Source organism: Gossypium hirsutum, chromosome A01, assembly GCF_007990345.1.
Source record: "Gossypium hirsutum isolate 1008001.06 chromosome A01, Gossypium_hirsutum_v2.1, whole genome shotgun sequence".
NCBI lineage: Eukaryota > Viridiplantae > Streptophyta > Magnoliopsida > Malvales > Malvaceae > Gossypium > Gossypium hirsutum.
In genome coordinates this window covers 56,614,855-56,635,092 of record NC_053424.1, presented here as the reverse complement: position 1 = coordinate 56,635,092, position 20,238 = coordinate 56,614,855, and the positions used below count along the sequence as shown (strand labels likewise).

Here is a 20,238-nt window from a genome sequence, read left to right as displayed (position 1 = left end):
CTTTTTATAGTTTGATACAATATTAGCTCTTTAGGAGCATATAATCATTTTATTGTATAACCTTATTGAATGCTTAATTTATTTTAAATAATATTTTATTTATTCATATAAAAATAAAATGAATAGGTATAAACAAAACATATATTAAACGTAACAAATAATACATTCATGTCACTAATAAATCATTGTGGTTAGATAATATATATTATATATCATACCACAACTAAATACAAAATATTATAATGTCAAATTAAAATAACTTTACAACTATTAAAAGTTTAAACATAAACATTTTCGAACCTCCACCTCTTATGACATAATTTCTTCTCAAATTTTACAATGATATGAAATTATCACAAATAGAGTGAATATCCCAAAATTCATGATAAGTAAGTATTTTTATTCACATCCCACAATAATTATATATCAAAACCAAAATCAAAATTAAACCAATCAATTCTATTAAAAATGAAAAAATATTTATCTCCACATAAAAATTCCAATAACTAAATGCATGAAGGGTTTTATAAATTCATAGAGATATAGATAGTGAATTATATATATTGAATTTATTAATAGAAATCAAATCAATTTTCAAAAGAAGTTGATTAAATTGGCTTACGTTACCATGGATGAGAAGTAGTGATTATAAACATCCTTTGTAATGAAGAAAAAGATATCATCCCCAAACAAATATCAAAAAGCAAACTTCGGGAGTGAATCTTGACGATTTCATATAGATAACAATATCAAATCATTCATCATACTTAAGAATAAAAAGTAAAACAAGTTAATAAAAAAATGATAACGTATAATGAAAGAAGAATGAAAAATAATAATTAGATATGAAATATTAAATAAAAGAAATTTCCTGTAAAAATTTTGCATCTTGCTGTCAAATATATTGAAAATCATGGACAAATTTGATCGTCGATAAAAGGAATTATCTCTTTGAGCAAGATCATGCTGATAACATGTTATAAAATAAAGAGAGATAGAGAGACTAAAGAAAAAAGAAAATATGGGAAGCAATAGAGAATGTATTTTATTGATCAATGGGATGAATACAATGCTTCATTAGAGTCTATATTTATAGGTATAAGAAGTATAAAAGAAGTAGATATCTAATTATAATAACTATTAGAATTTAAAGTACATCAAAACTTTATCTTGATCATAATGGACATCCACTTAATAAGATATTCATAACAACAACCAAATTATTGGTAGCAATTGTTTTTAATTGAGAGTAATTTATGCAATCTTATCTAATTGTTATAACGCATATTTATTGGGTTATTCTCTCTTTAATATTTAACATATATTATTTATCATCAGTTATTGGCCTTTGATTGAGTTCATCAGTATCATCATTAGGATTACCAAGATCTCTTTCTTTCATGTACTTTACAAGGTATGGATCATCTCAATTTCACCTATGATTGAAGTTATGAAATATACAACATGCTAGTACGATCCAACCTTATTTTATTATGCTATACTAAGGTGATGTAATTAATATAAGAAATATTTTTTAAAACAATAAATGTATTCTCAATCACATTTTGAAGCCTTAAATGTCTCAAATTAAAGAGTCTGCGAGCTATCTATGGTGCTTGTGTCTAGCACCATTCTCTCAAATAATATCATACCCCACGATATTGTGCAAGAAAACATTTTCTATTCGCATATTAGCATCGACCTTATAATATTTGGTTTTACAATCCAAAACCAAATAGTCTATAGCTTTAATTATAAAATTTAAATTTAGAGAATAACTTATGTTAGGTTAATTCTTTTTTATAATACGTAATTAAATAAAAATAATATAAAAGTTATAATCTAAAACATTTAGAATTTTTTTTATAAATTGTCCAATACTTTCATAATACTTCTTATAAATAATATATTTTTTTCTCATAACTTTAGAATGTTATTTTTTTATAAATAAGTTATGATGAAGAAAACCTATAACAAATTTTTATGAATAAGTATATTATTTTTATAATATATAACATGGACACATAAATAGGTTATGTCTATATTTGACCATAATGTTTTATAAATAAATATATTATAATACCTTTATAACATGTAAAAAATTATAATAATTTTTTCCATAACTTTATAAAATACATAAACTTTTTTGTATAATATAACTTTTTAGGGTTTATAATGTAAGATTTTTCGTGGCTATAACTATCCAAAACACTCAAACGGGTTCATATTTATAATATAATTTTTATAACTTCTACAAAAAATAATTTTTTAAAATTAGATTTGAGTGTAATTACTTCAATCTCACCATTTCCCTAAGAATTGAAAAGTGTATATTAATGCTCCAATTACATCCAATTCGATGGAACCCGTCAATTACAATGGTAATCTAAATATGCCATTTTTATGTAATTACAACCGATTACACCTAAATCTAATTATTAAGTAGCTTTCTAAACACTATCTAAATCAATTTCCTGTAGTTGTAGTTATGATTTTGGCATGGGAGTGGTGGTAGATGTACACAGGCGGTTGATAATGAAGTATGTTAGCATCTGATATGATTTATGAACGGTGGCGAATAACGGAGTCAACCATGATGGGTTAAGGCGAGTAAATTATGTAGTGATTTCTTTTTGGGTGAGAAGTGGTGTTAAATAGAAAACTAAGATGGAGGATATCCCACCAGTTTCCCATGATTTTCACATTTTTACAAAATCAAAATAATCTTTCCATGATTTTTGCTAGCATTGCACACTATGCATTCATCCATTTCTATCATTTAACAAAATCAAGACTAATTTTAATTGCTATTCTTAAAATCAATGGGCCAAAGTCTATACGTATTTTCAATAATTAATATAAATTTATAGTTAGAAAAATTCAACATGTTACCCTAATTAAGTTGATACGTATTTTTAATATTATAGTTTATTCTTTTTTTTTAATTTCCAATCATATATAAAGGTATGGAAAGATTGAATTTTTGGATAGTTTAATTTCAAAATATTTGCTTAATTATTAATAGCGGTGTGCAGTTAGCCACTTCGATTTTTTTATAAAAAAATTGAATAAAACGAATTATTCGTGTAAATTGAATAAATCGAATTGGTCTAGGGAGAAAAATCAAACAAACCAAACTGAAAATTTTGATTCGATTCGATTTTTCGATTTTAACCTTCTTTTTGGGTTGAAAAAAAAATTTAATTGAGGTACTTTTAATTTTATTTCCTTTAATTTTTGTTTTCACATAATTATCTTCTTTCTTCAATTTAGTATATTTTATTACTTTTAATTTTAATTTTATTTCAAATTCATTATAAAAAAATTAAAAATTAAAAATTTAGTATATTGTATTACTTTTAATTTTAATTTATTTCAAATTTATTATAAAAAATATTAATATTAAAAATCAAAAAATTTTAATGAACTCAAAAAATATTTATTTTCTTACATGACAACATACAATTTCCATATCCTTTACTATTCTTAATAAGTATATACACATTTGGGTTTCTTTTATATATATATGTATATATATATAATAATTATAATTAAAATGATTATCATAAAAAACTAAATTATTTATTCGAGTTTTAAATATTAATGGGTATTGGGTTTTAAATTTTAATTGGTTTAGGCTTTTAAGAGTATTAAGTTCTAATAGGTATTTGGGTTTAAGGTTTAAATTTGGGTGAGAGTATGTAAATGGGTTATGGGCTTGTAGGTTATGACTTATTCCGTTTAAAATATCCAAATTGAAAATTGATCCAATAAAAAAATTAAACCGAACATGAAAATCAAGAAAACCGAATAAACAAAAAAATCTATTTTTTAGTTAGGGTTACTTTGGTTTTTTCGGTTTAGAATTTTTTTACACACCCTTTATTATTAATTTAGAATTTTTTTACACACCCTTTATTATTAGCCTACAATTATGGGACCCACTGTTAACTTAATTTAATTATATTATATAACATTTTAATTTAAGTTAATCACATTATATAATGATTAATTTAATTTAATTACCATATTATATACCCAAATCCTCCCATTTTCGGGCAGGCCTTTGGGCCAGATCGGGCCGATTGGTCTGGCCCATGGACAAGTCTAATACAACAACTCTAGGCTAATCAGAGTTTAAGTGGAAAACTAAAAATAAAGTTTAACTGGGAGAAGAAAATCGAAAAAATTATGGTGAAACCTAAATATTTCTCTCAATCTAAATATTCTTGTTATATGAAACCTAGAGTAACTAAGGCCTATTTATAGGCTGAATTTCGTAGCATATATGAGTACAACAACCCTTGGTTAATCAAAGTTTAATTGTGAAACTAAAAATAAAGTTTAATTGGGAGAAGAAAACCGAAAAACTTAAGGTGTACGTCGCCAAGTCGTAACGTGTGTAACACCCCACACCCGAGCCCTACGCCAGGACGGAATACGAGGCATTACCACACTTAATAACATGCATACCATCATTTCGATGTCATTAAGACTCGGTCAAATTAAAGACTTTTTCGAACTCTGTCTAAACTTTTTAATATGGGCCTACGAGGTCTCAAACATCCATGGAAAACCATTCGGGACCAACCTGGGTCCTTTAACTAACTTTAGAAAAATAACTCTTGAAACAAGGCACACGTCCGTGTGGTCATTATAGCATGGCCGTGCTGGTGGCCCGTGTGACATACACGGCCTAAGCATTTAGAGACACGCCCGTGTCCCATGCCCGTGTGAATTAAATTCTAAATTCGAACCTACAGGGGTTTTCACACTGTTCGTGTCCCTCACACAGCCACGACACGCCTGTGTCCTAGCTCGTGCCTAAACACTTTGACATTTTGTTTCTGACGTCAGCATCCAATAAGGGGCGTACGGCCAAGGCAAACACCCATGGCCAGAGGCCATGTCCTCCATACGGTTGAGACACACGGCCATGTCTCTTCTCGTGTGTTTACTACCATGCATACTGACTTGCAAGTTTTACGTGTAGGGGACACACAGCTTAGCAACACGCCCATGGGGCTGACCGTGTGTCACACACGGCCTAGACACTCGCCCGTGTGTCTACCCATATGGATAATATAAGGCTATATACCAAGCCTTTTACCACCCTAAAACACCATCTAATGCCAACCAACACATCAAAGTCTAACTTAATATGATTTCTCCACCAAACAGCCATAGCTAAGGCCTATATATATTTCTTATATTCAACCATGCCAACAATTTCACATTAATGAAAGACTATATTGCATTCATATATAAACTTTCAATATTAGCCATTTTCCATGGCCTTATACAAAATGGATCAAATGCTAAAGTAAGCCAACACATTTGGCCAATTAACAATGACACAAAACTCAAAAATCAGGGTCCTATACATGCCATAATCAAAATAAAAGATCTAACTATACCAAGTGCTCCGGATGATAGTGTGATCGATGCCTTTGACGTCCGATAATGTAACGCCCTAAATTTTATGTTTCGGCTTTTGTGATTAATTGACACAACTGTGTATCTACTTTAATGGTTTTGTGTTCTGGGTGTGTGTGAGAGGTCCTGAGTTCAAAACTTAGTTTGGGAAAAATTTCGGTTTTTATATGTATGAAGTCTTGTATTGGGTTACAGGGCTTATAAGTAATTGGTTGGAAAAGCTTACAAGAATGGGCCTACTGGTCTGATGGATAAGGGGAGTGTGGATGTGAAGAATGTCTTCGGTTCGAGTCTAAATAAAGGTATTATTTTTGCTACTAATGCCGTGGGAATGTTTGAGTTGGCTTGGCATACTGAGTGTTTGCAACAACTGAGGTTTAGTGGGAGCAAAACAAGGGATTTGGGAGTAACCCAAATCATTCCACTCTCTCCCTGTTGAATTTTCCCTGCAAATTTCCCCTCTCCATATTTTCTCCATTTTCTTTTTCTTTCCAGCCGAAAATCCCCTGTTGCTGCCAATTTTTGCTTTATTTTAATATTAGTTTTTGGTCTTTTTTCGTCGTCGTTACTTATCTCTGCATTTGGTGCGAATTTGGTAAGTGTTAGGGTGCTTTTTATCTTGTTTTTATGTTTGTTGAGTGGTTAAGAGACTCTTTTCTATTTAGGAGACAATCTAGGCACCGTGGATTGCTAAAACGACACTTTAGACAGTAAGGAACTGCCGTTGATCATTAGAGGTATGGACATCGTTAACTTTCGGGATTTGCCCGTTCTTAGAAACTTGGTTTAAGTGACTAAGGGACGTGTTGTTCGATATTAGGTTCTAAAGTGTTTGTGGTTGCGTTAGCTTCGAATCGATACCAGGTGTGTACTCTGATTACACAGAAAATGAGATTCAGTAAAAGTCGAAAAGTAAACTGTCGACGCCACACGGGCGTGTGGACTGCCCGTATGGTAGGTCGTGTGGCGATACACGACCTTGTGGTTGATGAATCAAGTCGTGCGCATACGACACGGGTGCACGACACAGTCGTGTGTTGACCGGTGAGGCTGTGTGTGAGACACGAGCTCGACCAATTGGGCCGTGTGGGCCACATGGGTGAACCACACGAGCGTGTGAGAATTTAGGCCAGGCCGTGTGATCCACCCGGCCAAGGCTGATTTGGGCCATATAAGCCATACGGACGTGTGGGCCCACATGGGCATGTCACATGGACATGTGAGCCCATTTTTCTGAATGTTCTGTAAGGTTGCACGGGTCGCCCAAGTCGACTGTGACCAGTTATAGGGTCGGTAAGCGTTACTTAACCTCTAATTTCTATAGATCTGATTTGATTATGTGATGTATGATTAATGCATGTGCTAATTAGCATGTATATCTGTTCTGTTCTGTTATAGGTATATGTCTGTTAATCTGTTTATTAGCATGCCATGTTTGTATGCTGCATTGCATTGGGGTGGGTTTGATGAAGTAAAGGAAGTATCTGAAAGGCTTCATAAGCCTGTTGTCTGGCAGCTAAGCTGCATATTTATGACGTGTGTTGCATTGCGGTACCTTATGGTGTGTAGGGTTGGATAGGTTGATATTATCCCCATATTTGGTGTGTAGGGATGGGTGGGTCGATTTTATCCCCACATGGTGTGTTGGGTTGGACGGAGTTGGTGGGCGTATTTTTCTGTATACCTGATCTATTGCATGCTATATCTGACTTCGTAGGCTAAGACCCAACTTTATATATGCATCTGATTCTGTTTCTGAGTGGGCTAAAGCTTACATCGATTATGTAAAAAGGGTTTAGGCTCAAATTTTGTCTGTAATCTTTTATTTGATTGTATGCATGTTGAACTGTGGGGATGTACAAATTGAGTTTGCGAAAACTCGCCCCTTATTGTTTTATCTGTTCAGGTAATCCCCAACAGTAGACGGATCGGTGCAGTGGACGACTCGACGGTGACCACGCTCACATACATTTTGGTTTGTAAACTTACTATTTTTGTCTTATTCATTATTTTGGGAATATTTTGATGTAATTTTAGACTTGGACTTTTGGTTTTAATTTGGGTTTTGAACCGCGAACATGGTTTATAAGCTACAACGCCAAAGTGTGGTATTCCTAAAATAAACTAAGAGTTTTCTAAATAAATAATAAATTGGTTTCAAAAGCTTTCGCGATAAAGAAATGTTTTCAAACAATTCGAATGTTTCACGAATTTTGACTAAGAAAAAGATAACAAATTGAACGGTTTTTCTGATCCGAAATGGTTTCTAAAACACTCTCATGTGACATCACCAGATTCGGCCATAATGTCTAGGTCGGGTTTAGGGTGTTATAGATGATCCTCGAGCTAATTTGGCGGCACTATAAGAAAATGGAAAGAATAGGGGGTAAGCATAAAGCTTAGTAAGTTGCATGCAAATAAATATAACAACAACTTTACCATTCATCATCATGCTCATAGTACAAAAGTAGGCATAAGCACAACTTACTCATCACTATCCAATATAATTCACATAGCATATATTGAGCTCACATCTCATACATTTCAAATAGGTACCTGTACCACTCACAACATGGTTATACTTTTCTCGTTTAACTTAAACTCTAACTCTCACTGTTGAACCATTTAAAATCCTATCGGATATTCATTAAGCCTCAAACATAGGGTATAATACTGATTCCATGTCCCAGACATGGTCTTACACTAGCCCATCCATCAAGTCGATGCCATGTCCCATACATGGTCTTACACTGACTATCGAAATCGAGGCCGATGCCATGTCCCATACATGGTCTTACACTGGCTTACATCTCGAGGCCGATATATATCCCAGACATGTCTTACACTAGCTCTTGTCTTAATGCCAATGCCATGTCCCAGACATGGTCTTACACTGCCTCTCATAATGTGGCCGATGTATGTCCCAGATATGTCTTACACTAGCACACAAATGACCCGAATGTCATGGCATGAATATTCGATTTATTTACTAAGGTTCAAACGGGAGTTCTACTATCTCAATATTCATCATACATAATCATTTCCACAAACAAGCAATTTATGTTATATCAGTTCAAAAACATAAAATAACAATGTAGTTGTATTATTTACATACAACTTACCTTAGTACTCAAAATGTGGCAACTAGTTCGGCTTAGTCCACTTGTTTTGCTTTTCCCTGGTCTATGCCTGGATTTTGTAATTCTTGATCTGTAATGATAAAAATTCACAAATTTAATCATTTTATTGATCTAGGTACTCAACAATTCGTAATTGGGCAAAATAACCATTTTGCCTTTAAACTTTCACAAAATGATCATTTTACCCCTAGACTCGAAAATTGATTTTTATCAAATTTCCTTATTATTCAAGCCTAGCCGAATACTTTTTATACTAGGAGCAGCCCGTAATTCTCATTATTTCACACATTTATCAACTTTTTTACAACTTATGCAAAATGATCCTTAGTTAAAGTTTCTATGAAAACTACTTCACAAAAGTTATTTATTTCACAACCATGATTCATTTTCTTCCATAAAATTTCAGAAAAAAAACATGAACACTCTCATGGTAAAACCTTAGACTTTCAACCATTTTGCAAAATAAACCCCTTGTTAGAAAGCTCATGCTACAATGGTTCTAAAAGTACAAAAATCATCAAGAAAAACCATCAAGATCACTTACTTGCAGAGAGACTAAGTGGCTGAAATTACAAGCTTAAAAAATTCCTCTAATGGCTGCTATTTCGGTGGAAAATGGAGAAGAAAGATGACCCCTTTGATTTTATTTTAATATTTAATTTGCTAATGTCATCAATTACCAACACTAGTCATCTTTTGACTTTTTGACTCCTCATGTCTCTATGGCTGGCTAGCTTGTCTTTTAAGGGTCTAATTGCCCTTTAAAGACCCCTAATTTAGGTTCTCTAGCTATTTGACACCCTTAGCTATCAAAATAGGAGTTTTGCACTTTATGCAATTTAGTCCTTTTTCGTAATTAAGCTCAAAAATACTAAAATTACTTCACCAAAATTTTCATGCACTAATATAAACATGCTATAACTCTAAAATAATAATAATATATTTTTTTGACTTTGGATTGGTGGTCCCAAAACCACTGTTCCGACTGAGCCTAAAATCGAGCCGTTACAACGTGATATTGCGTTGTCAGGACGAAGGCTCTCTTCTTATCATGATGTTGGATGTTCATTAGGAAGAAGAGCACTTCCTTGTTGCAATGTCACACACTGTTTAGTCTGAAAATGTGAGACATAACTCCACAAATCTCCACCTTGACTCTTTTTTTCCTTAACTTCATTTACAAGCCCTATTATGGGCCTAATTTGATCTTCGTTGGATACTCACCAAGTCCGAGCAATGCTCAAACTTTGAAACTGGAAGACTCTTGGTTAACCTGTTGGTCAAATTATGTTTTGTGACAATTTTGAAAATCTGAACATCCCCTTGAATGATCACCTCTCGAACAAAGTGGTAAAAAATGTCTATGTGCTTCATTCTCTCGTGATGCATTTGATCTTTGATGAGATGTATGACACTTTGACTATCACAATATACGACAGTTAACCTTTTTTCACTTACCAATTCACGAAACAGGCCTTTTAACCAAATCGCTTCTTTTACTGCTTCAGTAATTGACATGTATTATGTTTCAATAGTAGATAAAGCTATTGTAGCTTGAAGTGTAGCTTTCCAATTGATGGCACAATCTTTAAAAGCGCATAGATAACTTGTGAGAGACCTCATTCGATTTAAGTTTCATGCATAATTTGAATCAAAATATTTGACTAAGCCGTTTAGGCTTTTTTCGGATTCTAAGCACATGTTAGAAGTACCTCATAAATATTTGAAAATTCACTTAACTGTATGCCAGTGTAACTTACCATGATTGGCTATGTATCGACTAACAAAATTAAAAACATGTGAAATATTAGGATGAATGTATACAATTGTATACATCAAACTTTCGACTGTTCTTGAGTAAGGTACTTTTGACATGTACCTTTCATCTTCTTCATTCTGTAGGGAATCTAAAATTGAGAGTTTAAAGTGTGCAACTAATGGAGTACTTATCGATTTTGAATATTACTTCTAAAATCACTCAAGTATCTTAATGATGTACCTTTGTTGCGATAAAAACAATTTTTCGAAATGTTTATCTCTAAAAATTTCCATCTCACAAACTTTTTTTGCTGCACCTAAATCTTTCCTCCCGAACTTAACTTTAAGTTAAGCATGGTAAATGATCAATTTCAGATGGATTCTTAGTCACAATCAATTTATCATCAACATAAAACAACAAATATATATAAAAGAATCATCATCAAGGCATTGTAGGTAAAAACAACTATCATACTTACTTCGAGAAAAAGTAATACTCAATATGAAGAAATCAAACTTTTTATACCATTGCCGCAGAGACTGCTTCAAACCATACAAAGACTTTCATAAGAGACAAACATTATCTTCTTTACCTTAAATTTTGAAAACTTTTGGTTGTTGCATATAGATGTCCTCCTCAAGGTCACTGTGAAGGAAAACAGTCTTTACATCTAACTGCTCTAACTCAAGATTGTTTGATGCAAAAAGAGCCAAAAGGGCCCGAATGGACCTATGTTTCACATCAGGAGAGAAAACATCTAGAAAATCAACTCTCTCTACTTGATTATGGCCTTTTGCAACCAAAGGTGTTGATGTTCAAAAAAGTCAAAAAGTGCATCCTGTAAAACACGTTTTCAGCTAAAAACGCATCCAACAAGACGCATTTTCGTCTTTGTCTCTCAAAAATCAATATATTTCCCTAAATATCACATAAACGGGCCCATTTTCCTAATTTTTTTCTTTAAAATTCATATTTTTCATCAAATTTTGTCTTTAATTGTTGGTCTGACAAAAAAATATGCAAAATCATTACTCATATATTTACTGTATATTTTTATTAAAATAAATTAATAATAAATAATAGTTTAGTGATTCTCATTTATATAATTTGTGGGTTACAAAAAAAAATTAGTATTGTATTATTACACGTTGTACATCAATATGTTTAAAAGGATCAAAACTAATTTTAAAAAGTTACTTAAACTAAAGTTCAAAAATATTAAAATTTGTACTTAAGTTTTTCTTTTCTAATGCACTATAAAATTATATTTGTAACACCCTGATTTTGGCCCTAGTCGGAACAGTGGTTTCGGGATCACAAATCCGACGATGAAAATTTTATTTTTATTATATTTTATGGTCTACAATTTCACGGAATAATTTCATGAAAATTTCGTTCAAAAAGTTTGACATTCGGGAACTTAATTTAGTCAAAAGGACTAAATCGTAAAAAGTGAAAAAGTTGAGTTCTACATACTAGAGATGTCCAATTGTTATGAAATTTTAAATTGAGAGTCCTTAAATGATAATTAGACCATTGGTTAATTGCTGGAAGAAAATAGACATGAAATGGGTGTAATAAAATATTTTTAAGTTTGGGGTATTTTGGTAAACTAATAATTAAAAGAAATAAAAAGGGAAATAAGCCAAATTAGCTATCATCTTCTTCATTCAACCATTTTTACCAGTAGAAGCCATGATTAAGGTTAGTTCAAACTCCCAAGCTCGATTGTAAGTGCTCCTTAGCCCCGTTTTTAAAGTTCTTTACATTTTTGAAATTCTGGTAACTTGGTTAAGCTTATTCTGGCAATAATTTAACCTAGAGTTTATATTTGGGAAAATACCCATAGGTGAAATGTGTTTATTTTGATGTTTGATGGTAGAATATGAAGCTTGAAATTGTGTTAAACAACTTTTACTAAGCGATTTTACGTGAAAACGAGTAAAACGACATAATCGGTAAAACTACCTAATGTTCATAAGTACATGTTAGAGTGTGAATTTGATGTTGCTATAGAAGGGAAAAATGATCAGAATGTCATAAAACATAAGAAAATAGGATGAAGTTTAATTTATGAGCCTAGGAGAAAAAATGTAATTTTGACAAAGTTTAGGGGCAAAATTGTAATTTTTCCAAAATATGATTTTGGGTCTATTTGAATAATGTGAGTCCTAATTAGGCTATAATTGTAATGATAGAGAAAGGAAAATTGAAATTCAGGATAAAATCGGCAAAATACCAAGTTGTGGGCAAAATGGTAAAAATGACCATTTTCGTATACGTGGTAAGTTCGTGTGTTAATAATAATGCAATACCTTACTTGAAGTGTAATTTTATATTGTTATGGCATAAATTGTATGATTTAATATGTTTAGGAGAAGTTGATGGATGGTGTGCATGATATGGAAAATGTGATGCTTGTTGTGTCTTGTGAAATTGAATGGCAAATTATTGTTACATGAATTGAATGTTAAATTACTATTACATGGGTTGTATGAATTGCTACACGGTTGTACCTGATGAGATTTCGACAAGTTTGTACGTAAATAGTTTATCGATTCTTTTTACTTTATTATATTTTGTTATCATATGAAATGTGGTTGCCTATAGAATGATTATTTGTTTTAAATTACAAATTAAAAAAGGACTATGAATAAATTTGTAACATGTTGGAAAGTGAAGAATTTCTCAGTTGAGCCTTCAGAATAGAAATGATACGAATGATCTATTGTGAGGTCATGTGTGTAGTACTAAGTGCAGGCTACTACGTGTACCAGATAATTGGTCGCATGTGTAGTACTAAGTGAAGCTACTATGCATACCCGATAACTTCGATCATGTGTGTAGTACTAAGTGCAGGCTACTACGTGTATCAGATGGTTAGGTCACGTGTGTAGTACTAAGTGCAGGCTACTACGTGTACCGGATAATTGGTCGCATGTGTAGTACTAAGTGCAGGCTACTATGCATACTAGATAGCCTTGTCTATAAGTGTGAAAATATGTGCAGGCAACTAAGTATCAATTATTATTCCGAAGAGTTCAACGGAAAAATTGATTAAGTAAAAATACATGTGAACATGATTATATGATGAATAAGTGCAGGTATATGTTTATGAAAATTATGAGCAATGTGCTCGATATTTGAGTGAACTTCGATAAGACAAAATGGATTAAATGAAATTATGTAAGAGTGAATTTTAGTAGTAAAACAGTGTTGGACAACAGCAGTTGCGTGACTTTGAAAATTTACCAAAAAGTTGTGTAAGTTGAATTAAATTTCAAAAAAATTATGGAATTAAATATTAATGACTCTATTTTCATATAAAAGAAACAGGGGAGCAAAAGAGTTCTATATTATGTGATATTCTAATTTTTGTGAGATAGTGTCAGAATGAATTCGAGATCCCCTGTTTTGACCTGGAAAATCGTTAAAAATTGTAAAAAAATAATTATGAGTTATAATTTATATGAATAGAATCCTAAATGAGTCTAATTTCAAAAGGAATGGACAAGAACATCATCCGAGTCCCGAAATATGAGATAAATAATTTTTAGTGAAGAGAAGTCAGAATTTTTGGATAGTGAAACAGGGGAAATTTTAATGAATAAACTGTACTAATTGGCTAAAGTAAAAATTCTGGAAATTTTATGGGATAAAGGTATATGAATCTAGTTTCAAGGAAAATTAACGAAACTAAATTTGGAGTTTTGTAGCTCCAGATATGAATGATTTAGTAACTGTAACTCGATAAAATAGCTTAACCTGAACATGTGTAATTGTACAATTATAGTGTTTTATCTTGAAAAGCATGTTAGTAATTGCTTATTAATTTCATATGGACTTACTAAGCGTAAAGCTTACCCATCCTCTCCATTTCTTTAGTATTTGCAGGTCGGCTCGGGGTTGGAGATCGTCGGAGGCAAAATCACACTATCAAACTATCATTTTTGGGAGAATTAATTCAAATATTAGAAATATCAAGTGAGTGGCATGTATAGGAAGTTGGTTTATAATATGGATGTTTAATGGAAAAATTGGTAACTACATTATGATGGTATAAAATGAGAATAAGATTTAGCATGTCTAGTTCTAGTTAATGTAAGAATGTATATTATATACAGGATGGTAAGCAAATATGTTTAAAGTAAATGACATGTTATTGCATGATTATGGACGTGTAAGTGCTCATTTATGCCACATTATATGTCTTTAAATATGAGTCTATGCATGTGTTCGAAAAGTTTTGAATTAAATGAAATTTTATTGCCTGGTTTTTGTCTATGTGTATGGTTAAGTTTGATAATGCCTCGTACCCTGTTCCGGCCTTGGATACGGGTAAGGGGTGTTACAATATTAGATATATAAATTGTTATGGTTAATTTGAGGTGGCCGGTTAGTAATATCATAAACTTAAACATTGATTAACAATGGTCTATTAGCTCAGTTGATTAAAGTGTCGTGCTAATAACATGAAGGTTGCTTCCATGGGCCATTAAATACATTCTTTTTTTTTCTTTGATTTGATCTTTTTTCTTTTTCCAAGAGAAAGGCCAACTTTGCTTTGATGACTAGTATTTTGAATGAGACACTCCTGAACTTAGTGGTGGGTGAAAATCATGGTAGATCTAATACTAGTATGGGTAAAGAAAGAAAGAAAGTACGTAGGCAGCCTAAGGTGGCACTAGAGGCGAAATGTCTAGCCCTAAAATATAGGGGGTTAATTGAAATGGTTAAACAAGAAATTAATTAGGCTTAATGGTTAAGTTTTAGAGAGTCCTCCCTAGAGACTTAAGTTCAAGCTCTCTTCTTCCCATTTTATTTTCGGCAACCTAGGGTAAAGTCACACCCAAAATATATATGGTCAGAAATTAAGATTAAACATGAAATAGGTGATAACCCAATGGTTAAGAGTTAGTTATCCTTCTTAGTGGTCTTAGGTTCGAGCCATTTCTTCCTTTTTCATTTTCTTTTGAATTTCGACAAAAATAGGGAAATTTGTTATGCCGCCCCCAGGGTCTTTAAGCCATAGCTATTTAATAAAAATTCTCTTCATCTTCAATTTATTTTCTTTTTCTTCTCTTTTCCTCTTCTTTGCACCATATTTTTTCATCTTTATGCTAGTGATTATTATGCTCTTCTTGAATCAAATCATCCACCATTTAGTCGTTCTCTATCAATTTTTTAATTTCTATCAATAACATCCCTAGCTTTGCCAAGAAATAGTAAGTACACCTCATTTCGACAATTAGATCCCGATTTGATTTGATATTGCTACCCGACGCTAATCATTCGTTTGATTAATTCAATCTTTTATGGTTCTTGCCAAATCTTTGATAATCTTGTCGAAAACATGACAACAATTGTTAATTCGTTGTAAATGTCATTTGAAGGACTAGATTTAAGTGAATCAAACCAAAATAGAGCATGAGAAACATCAACCGAACTTGTGATGAAAGGTGTATGACTTTTCCAAGTGAATTGATAATGATCGTGTGTAGGTTTAGGGCCACACGATCTTTCACACGAGCGTGTGGACCACATGGCCAGTACACGACCATGTATAACTGTAGAATTTAGAGACTTTGTGAACCACACGGCCTCAAACTATTACATGGCCTGCCACACGGTTGTGTCTCTTCTGTAGGGTAATTTATCGTTTTCCACACGACATCAGACTGTTACACAGCCTGGCCACACAGTTGTGTGACCCCTGTTTTACAGTTTGCCCAAAATTTTATGGTATGTTCAATTTAGTCCTTATATATCCCCCTGAATTGTTTTTAGAGTTTTTACCCACTTATTTAAGTCTCTGATATTGTGTTTACTCTAGAATATGCGATTTAATGACTAAATTGCTATTGTTATAATGTGTGATATATGAATTTTACATGCTTACTATCATTATGATATTGATAAATTGTGAGTGTTAATACTATTACACAACCTTCTAAATACAAGTTAAATTACAACAAAAGTTGCATCTAAATAGTGTAATTGTCACTAATAAAATTGCTAAATTATAATTACCAAAATAGTTATTTTTTACTACTTAACCATTTTTTTTAAAGTCTAGCTTAAATACATTTATTTGTTGATGCAATTGCACATTTATATGGTTGACAACTATAAATGTACAATAGGAGAAATATAAATATCTTAAAGCTTATTATACTATTGTTCATAATATTATTAAAATACTAATATACAAACACACTAACAAGTATGTTTTCGTAGTTTATAATTGGTAAATTTCTTAATGAGAAAATCTACTTCTTTAAGACAGAAAGAGAAGATACATAAACAGAAACAGTAGAAGGCACCAAGACATTTATACGATTGCATGATTAGTGGGGTCAGACAACAGAGAATGGTGAAGTGTCAGCATCCACCTTACCACGTTGGATTGGTTCAGATGTTCGGGAATAATTCGTCAACAAAGAGGATGCATAAGGTGGGCCATAACCTTTATATATAGCACAATTGATCTTCCATGTACCTAGTGAGGTAAAAGGATAATGAAAGTAGTATATTAAGTGTTAGATTACATTTTGTTTATTTTATTAAAAGAATAAATAAATTTTTTTGTTAAAAATTTTATATATTTTTATTATTAAAAATTAATCTTTATACGTCAGTATGAGATATATATTATATATCATGTGTCATTGTTTGGTTATTCTGCTAGTCATTTCAGTTTTTAGTAATAAAAATTAATGAAAGTTTTTACAAAATGGCCCGTTTGTTCATTGATCTAACGTTTAAAAACTAATTTATTCATTTTGAAGTAAAAGAAACAAAATACAGTTTAACAATTGATAAAAAAGAACATCTATAATATTTTTACCTACAAAATAAAATTTTATTTTTCTTATTGATTATCTTTTATAATTTATGATCTCTAAAATTTTTGAGACCATATACATTAATTAGTTAAATGTGGAAATAATCTGATAATTGTTGTAGTTTCTTTTAAACCCTCATACATTTTTCATACTTAAATAAGCTTTAATCTTTTACCTTGTATCCTAATAAATCCTTGACCTAACTTACACTTAAATAAACATTAACCTTTAATTTATACTTAAATAAATTTATAATATAAAAGAATAATATTTTTTGTACTGTCAATGAATAAATCTATCGTTAATGAATAATAATACATTTCTTTAAGATTAATTAAAATAAAATGATTGGTGAATGATTTATAAATAAATTTAATAACTTTATTTAAATATAATTAAGTCTTAATATACACCATTCGGAACCTGAGTTTGCCGCTTTTTTTAATGTGATACTTGTGTTTTTTTGTCCAATTTAGTACTTGTATTTGATAAAAGTTATATATTTTAGTACTCAAAGATAACGTTATTGTTAACTTTTTAGTGTTTAACTTGACTTTTAGGGTTGATTTACTGAAAGTTAGTTGCTAACATTATTAGGTTTAAATTTTTTTATTATTTTGTTAATAGAATAAATTTAGTGTTAATTGTGAATTCGTTCAATTTTATATTTAATTTACCAAATACAATCAGTAATTTTTATGATTGATTTGTTTAAAATTAATTACTAAAATTATTAACCGAGTTAACATCAAATATTTTTCCTTTAAGGAGTATAAGAATTTATTAAGTGTAAAAATAGTATAGAGAAAATTTAAATAAAGCAGTAGAATTTAGTAGTTATACACACATTTTAACCATTTCTATGTTATAGATTTGTTGTTGGGGAGAGAAAGGATATTGAGTTCCACAAAATCAACATGTTAATTATTCGTATTGACTAAACCTCCCCCAACTTGCTTTGCTTTTATGCATCACCAGGCAATATTGGATGTATCATCTTTGCTTTTCAAATCTCATCCCTAAACTCAACTTTGAACAATGGTTTGGAAAATATAGCAGCTTTTATATTTATATTTATAATATACATTCTCCATCTATATGTAGAAGATGGTCCAACTTTCCAACAATTATTTCTAAACGTATACATAGATTGTACGGACGGGAAGACATTTACAAGCGACATGACACAAACAGCAACGCCCACAAATACAAAAACCTGTACAAAAACGGTGCCTACTGATCCCTTCTTTTTATTTTTATGCTGAATAATATCGTGAAAATTATTATTATGGGAAAGGGCAAGTCGAAACTAGTCTCATATTATGGGAAAGGGCAAGTCGAAACTAGTCTCAACTAGGACTCGAAAAGTAACTCAACTCTTTTGTCTGCCTTGCTTGATTTTATTTTTTATTATTAAGGGAATTTCCAGAGGTTTTCATCATCATCACCACCGTTATTGGCGGAAGGCTGATCGGCGTCGAAGCAAGGAGGGCTAAGAAGCATCCCCTCAGCCATATTGGAAAGCACATTAGGCATATCAAAGATCAAATCCTCATCCACGAAATCATCGGCCATTGAAGGTTTCTCAGGCGGCGCTATTGAATTGTTTCTTAAAGCATCGTTCGCAGCACCCCAAGCCGTCGCTGCAGAGGTCGCAGCCGCCTGAATATCACGTGGGGAAGTCGAAGCCGGCACAGGCAAAGAAGCAGCCGAGTTAGGAAAGTTAAGCTCAGCATCTTGGCCTTTTAGTGCAAGCGCCGCAACGTCGTAAGCAATAGCGGCCATTTCAGCAGTGGGAAAGGTGCCGAGCCAAATCCTATTGGGCTTCCTCGGCTCTCTAATTTCGGACACCCATTTGCCACTACTCCGACGCCTTACTCCCTTGTAAACCGGGTGGCGACCCGTAGCTGATGAACCGCCACCGCTGGTGCTAGCGTTGGAAGTTTTGTTGGGTTTGGAGTAATGCATGATGATGAGAAGAGAAAGAATTGGTGTTGGAAGATGGAGATGAGAGAATCCATTTATGGAGGTTAAACTCTTGTTGTAGTTGCAGAGAGAGGAAGAAGGAGGAGGAGGAGGAATTACTGTAAAGTGCAAACCAGTTGTTGATGAAGTGATATCTGCTGATAGTTTGGGTGTAAGCCAAAATATATGTTGGATATCTAACTGGGTTGTCTTTTTATTCCTTGTTTTGGCTGCTCAAATAACTGCTTATATATCTGAACAGTTGCTATGTTTTTCAACACCCACTTTTATTATATTCAACAAAATAGACAATCTAATATCAAATCTAATGCTCTCTCAAGCTTACCCCCTCTTCTTCCGCCAGGGCCGAGACCAACAACCCCTTCAATGCTTTGGATTCAAACTAAAACATTCAAATTAAATAGAAAGACACTAAATTTAATATTATAGAGCTTTACCCTTTCGGTATTCACATTTTGACATTTGGTTTCTATAATTTTTTATTTATTTTCCTTCAATTTTAGAGCTTTACAATTTAAAGGTTTGGTAGTTCGAATTTGCACGTGCATTCTCTATAATTATTATCATACACAGTTTTAGTAATTTTTTCTTAAACTTTTGTAAGTTATATCTCTACCAACTAAAATGTCTCGAATAATAATTTTTTATAGAGGTTGAAAATAAAATCCTGATATAAAAATAATATATTATATTGAAGAGTTCATCAACTCCTAAACAAATGATAAAAATTACTCTCAAGAGAGAGTTTAACTCCCCTTAGCGAAATTTGAGAGATGTTTGAGTGGTAACTCTTTTTTTTTTTTTTATCTTTTCCGATGATATCATACAACAACTTTGTTATAGAAGTACATATAATTGAAAGGATGTGGTGGAGAAAATGTTGTGTTGTGGCATTTGGGCAAATAATTTTGGTGTCATATCACCATGATTCAGTGCAAAATTATTCCAGACAGTTTTATAGGAAAAAAAACATATGATCGAGCATACATCACACCCACTTACCATCAAGTGAAAGGAGTTCCTTTTTGGGGTAAATATCATATCATTCAATTGAATTTACCTGGAGCACATT

General features: G+C 32.0%; 1 protein-coding gene across 1 annotated transcript; it reads right to left on the bottom strand.

Annotated features, from left to right (window-relative positions):
• Positions 1–18,291: 18,291 nt before the first annotated feature.
• Positions 18,292–19,398, bottom strand: LOC107956914 (ethylene-responsive transcription factor ERF024). Its single transcript, XM_016892390.2, has one exon. It carries the CDS (start codon positions 19,146–19,148, stop codon positions 18,594–18,596), a length of 555 nt encoding a protein of 184 aa, XP_016747879.1. The 5' UTR covers positions 19,149–19,398; the 3' UTR covers positions 18,292–18,593.
• Between the last annotated feature and the right edge of the window lie 840 nt (positions 19,399–20,238).

Bases quoted from the DNA above. Each gene is read 5' to 3' on its own strand.
- LOC107956914 (XM_016892390.2), bottom strand. From the start codon at position 19,148: ATGCATTACTCCAAACCCAACAAAACTTCCAACGCTAGCACCAGCGGT.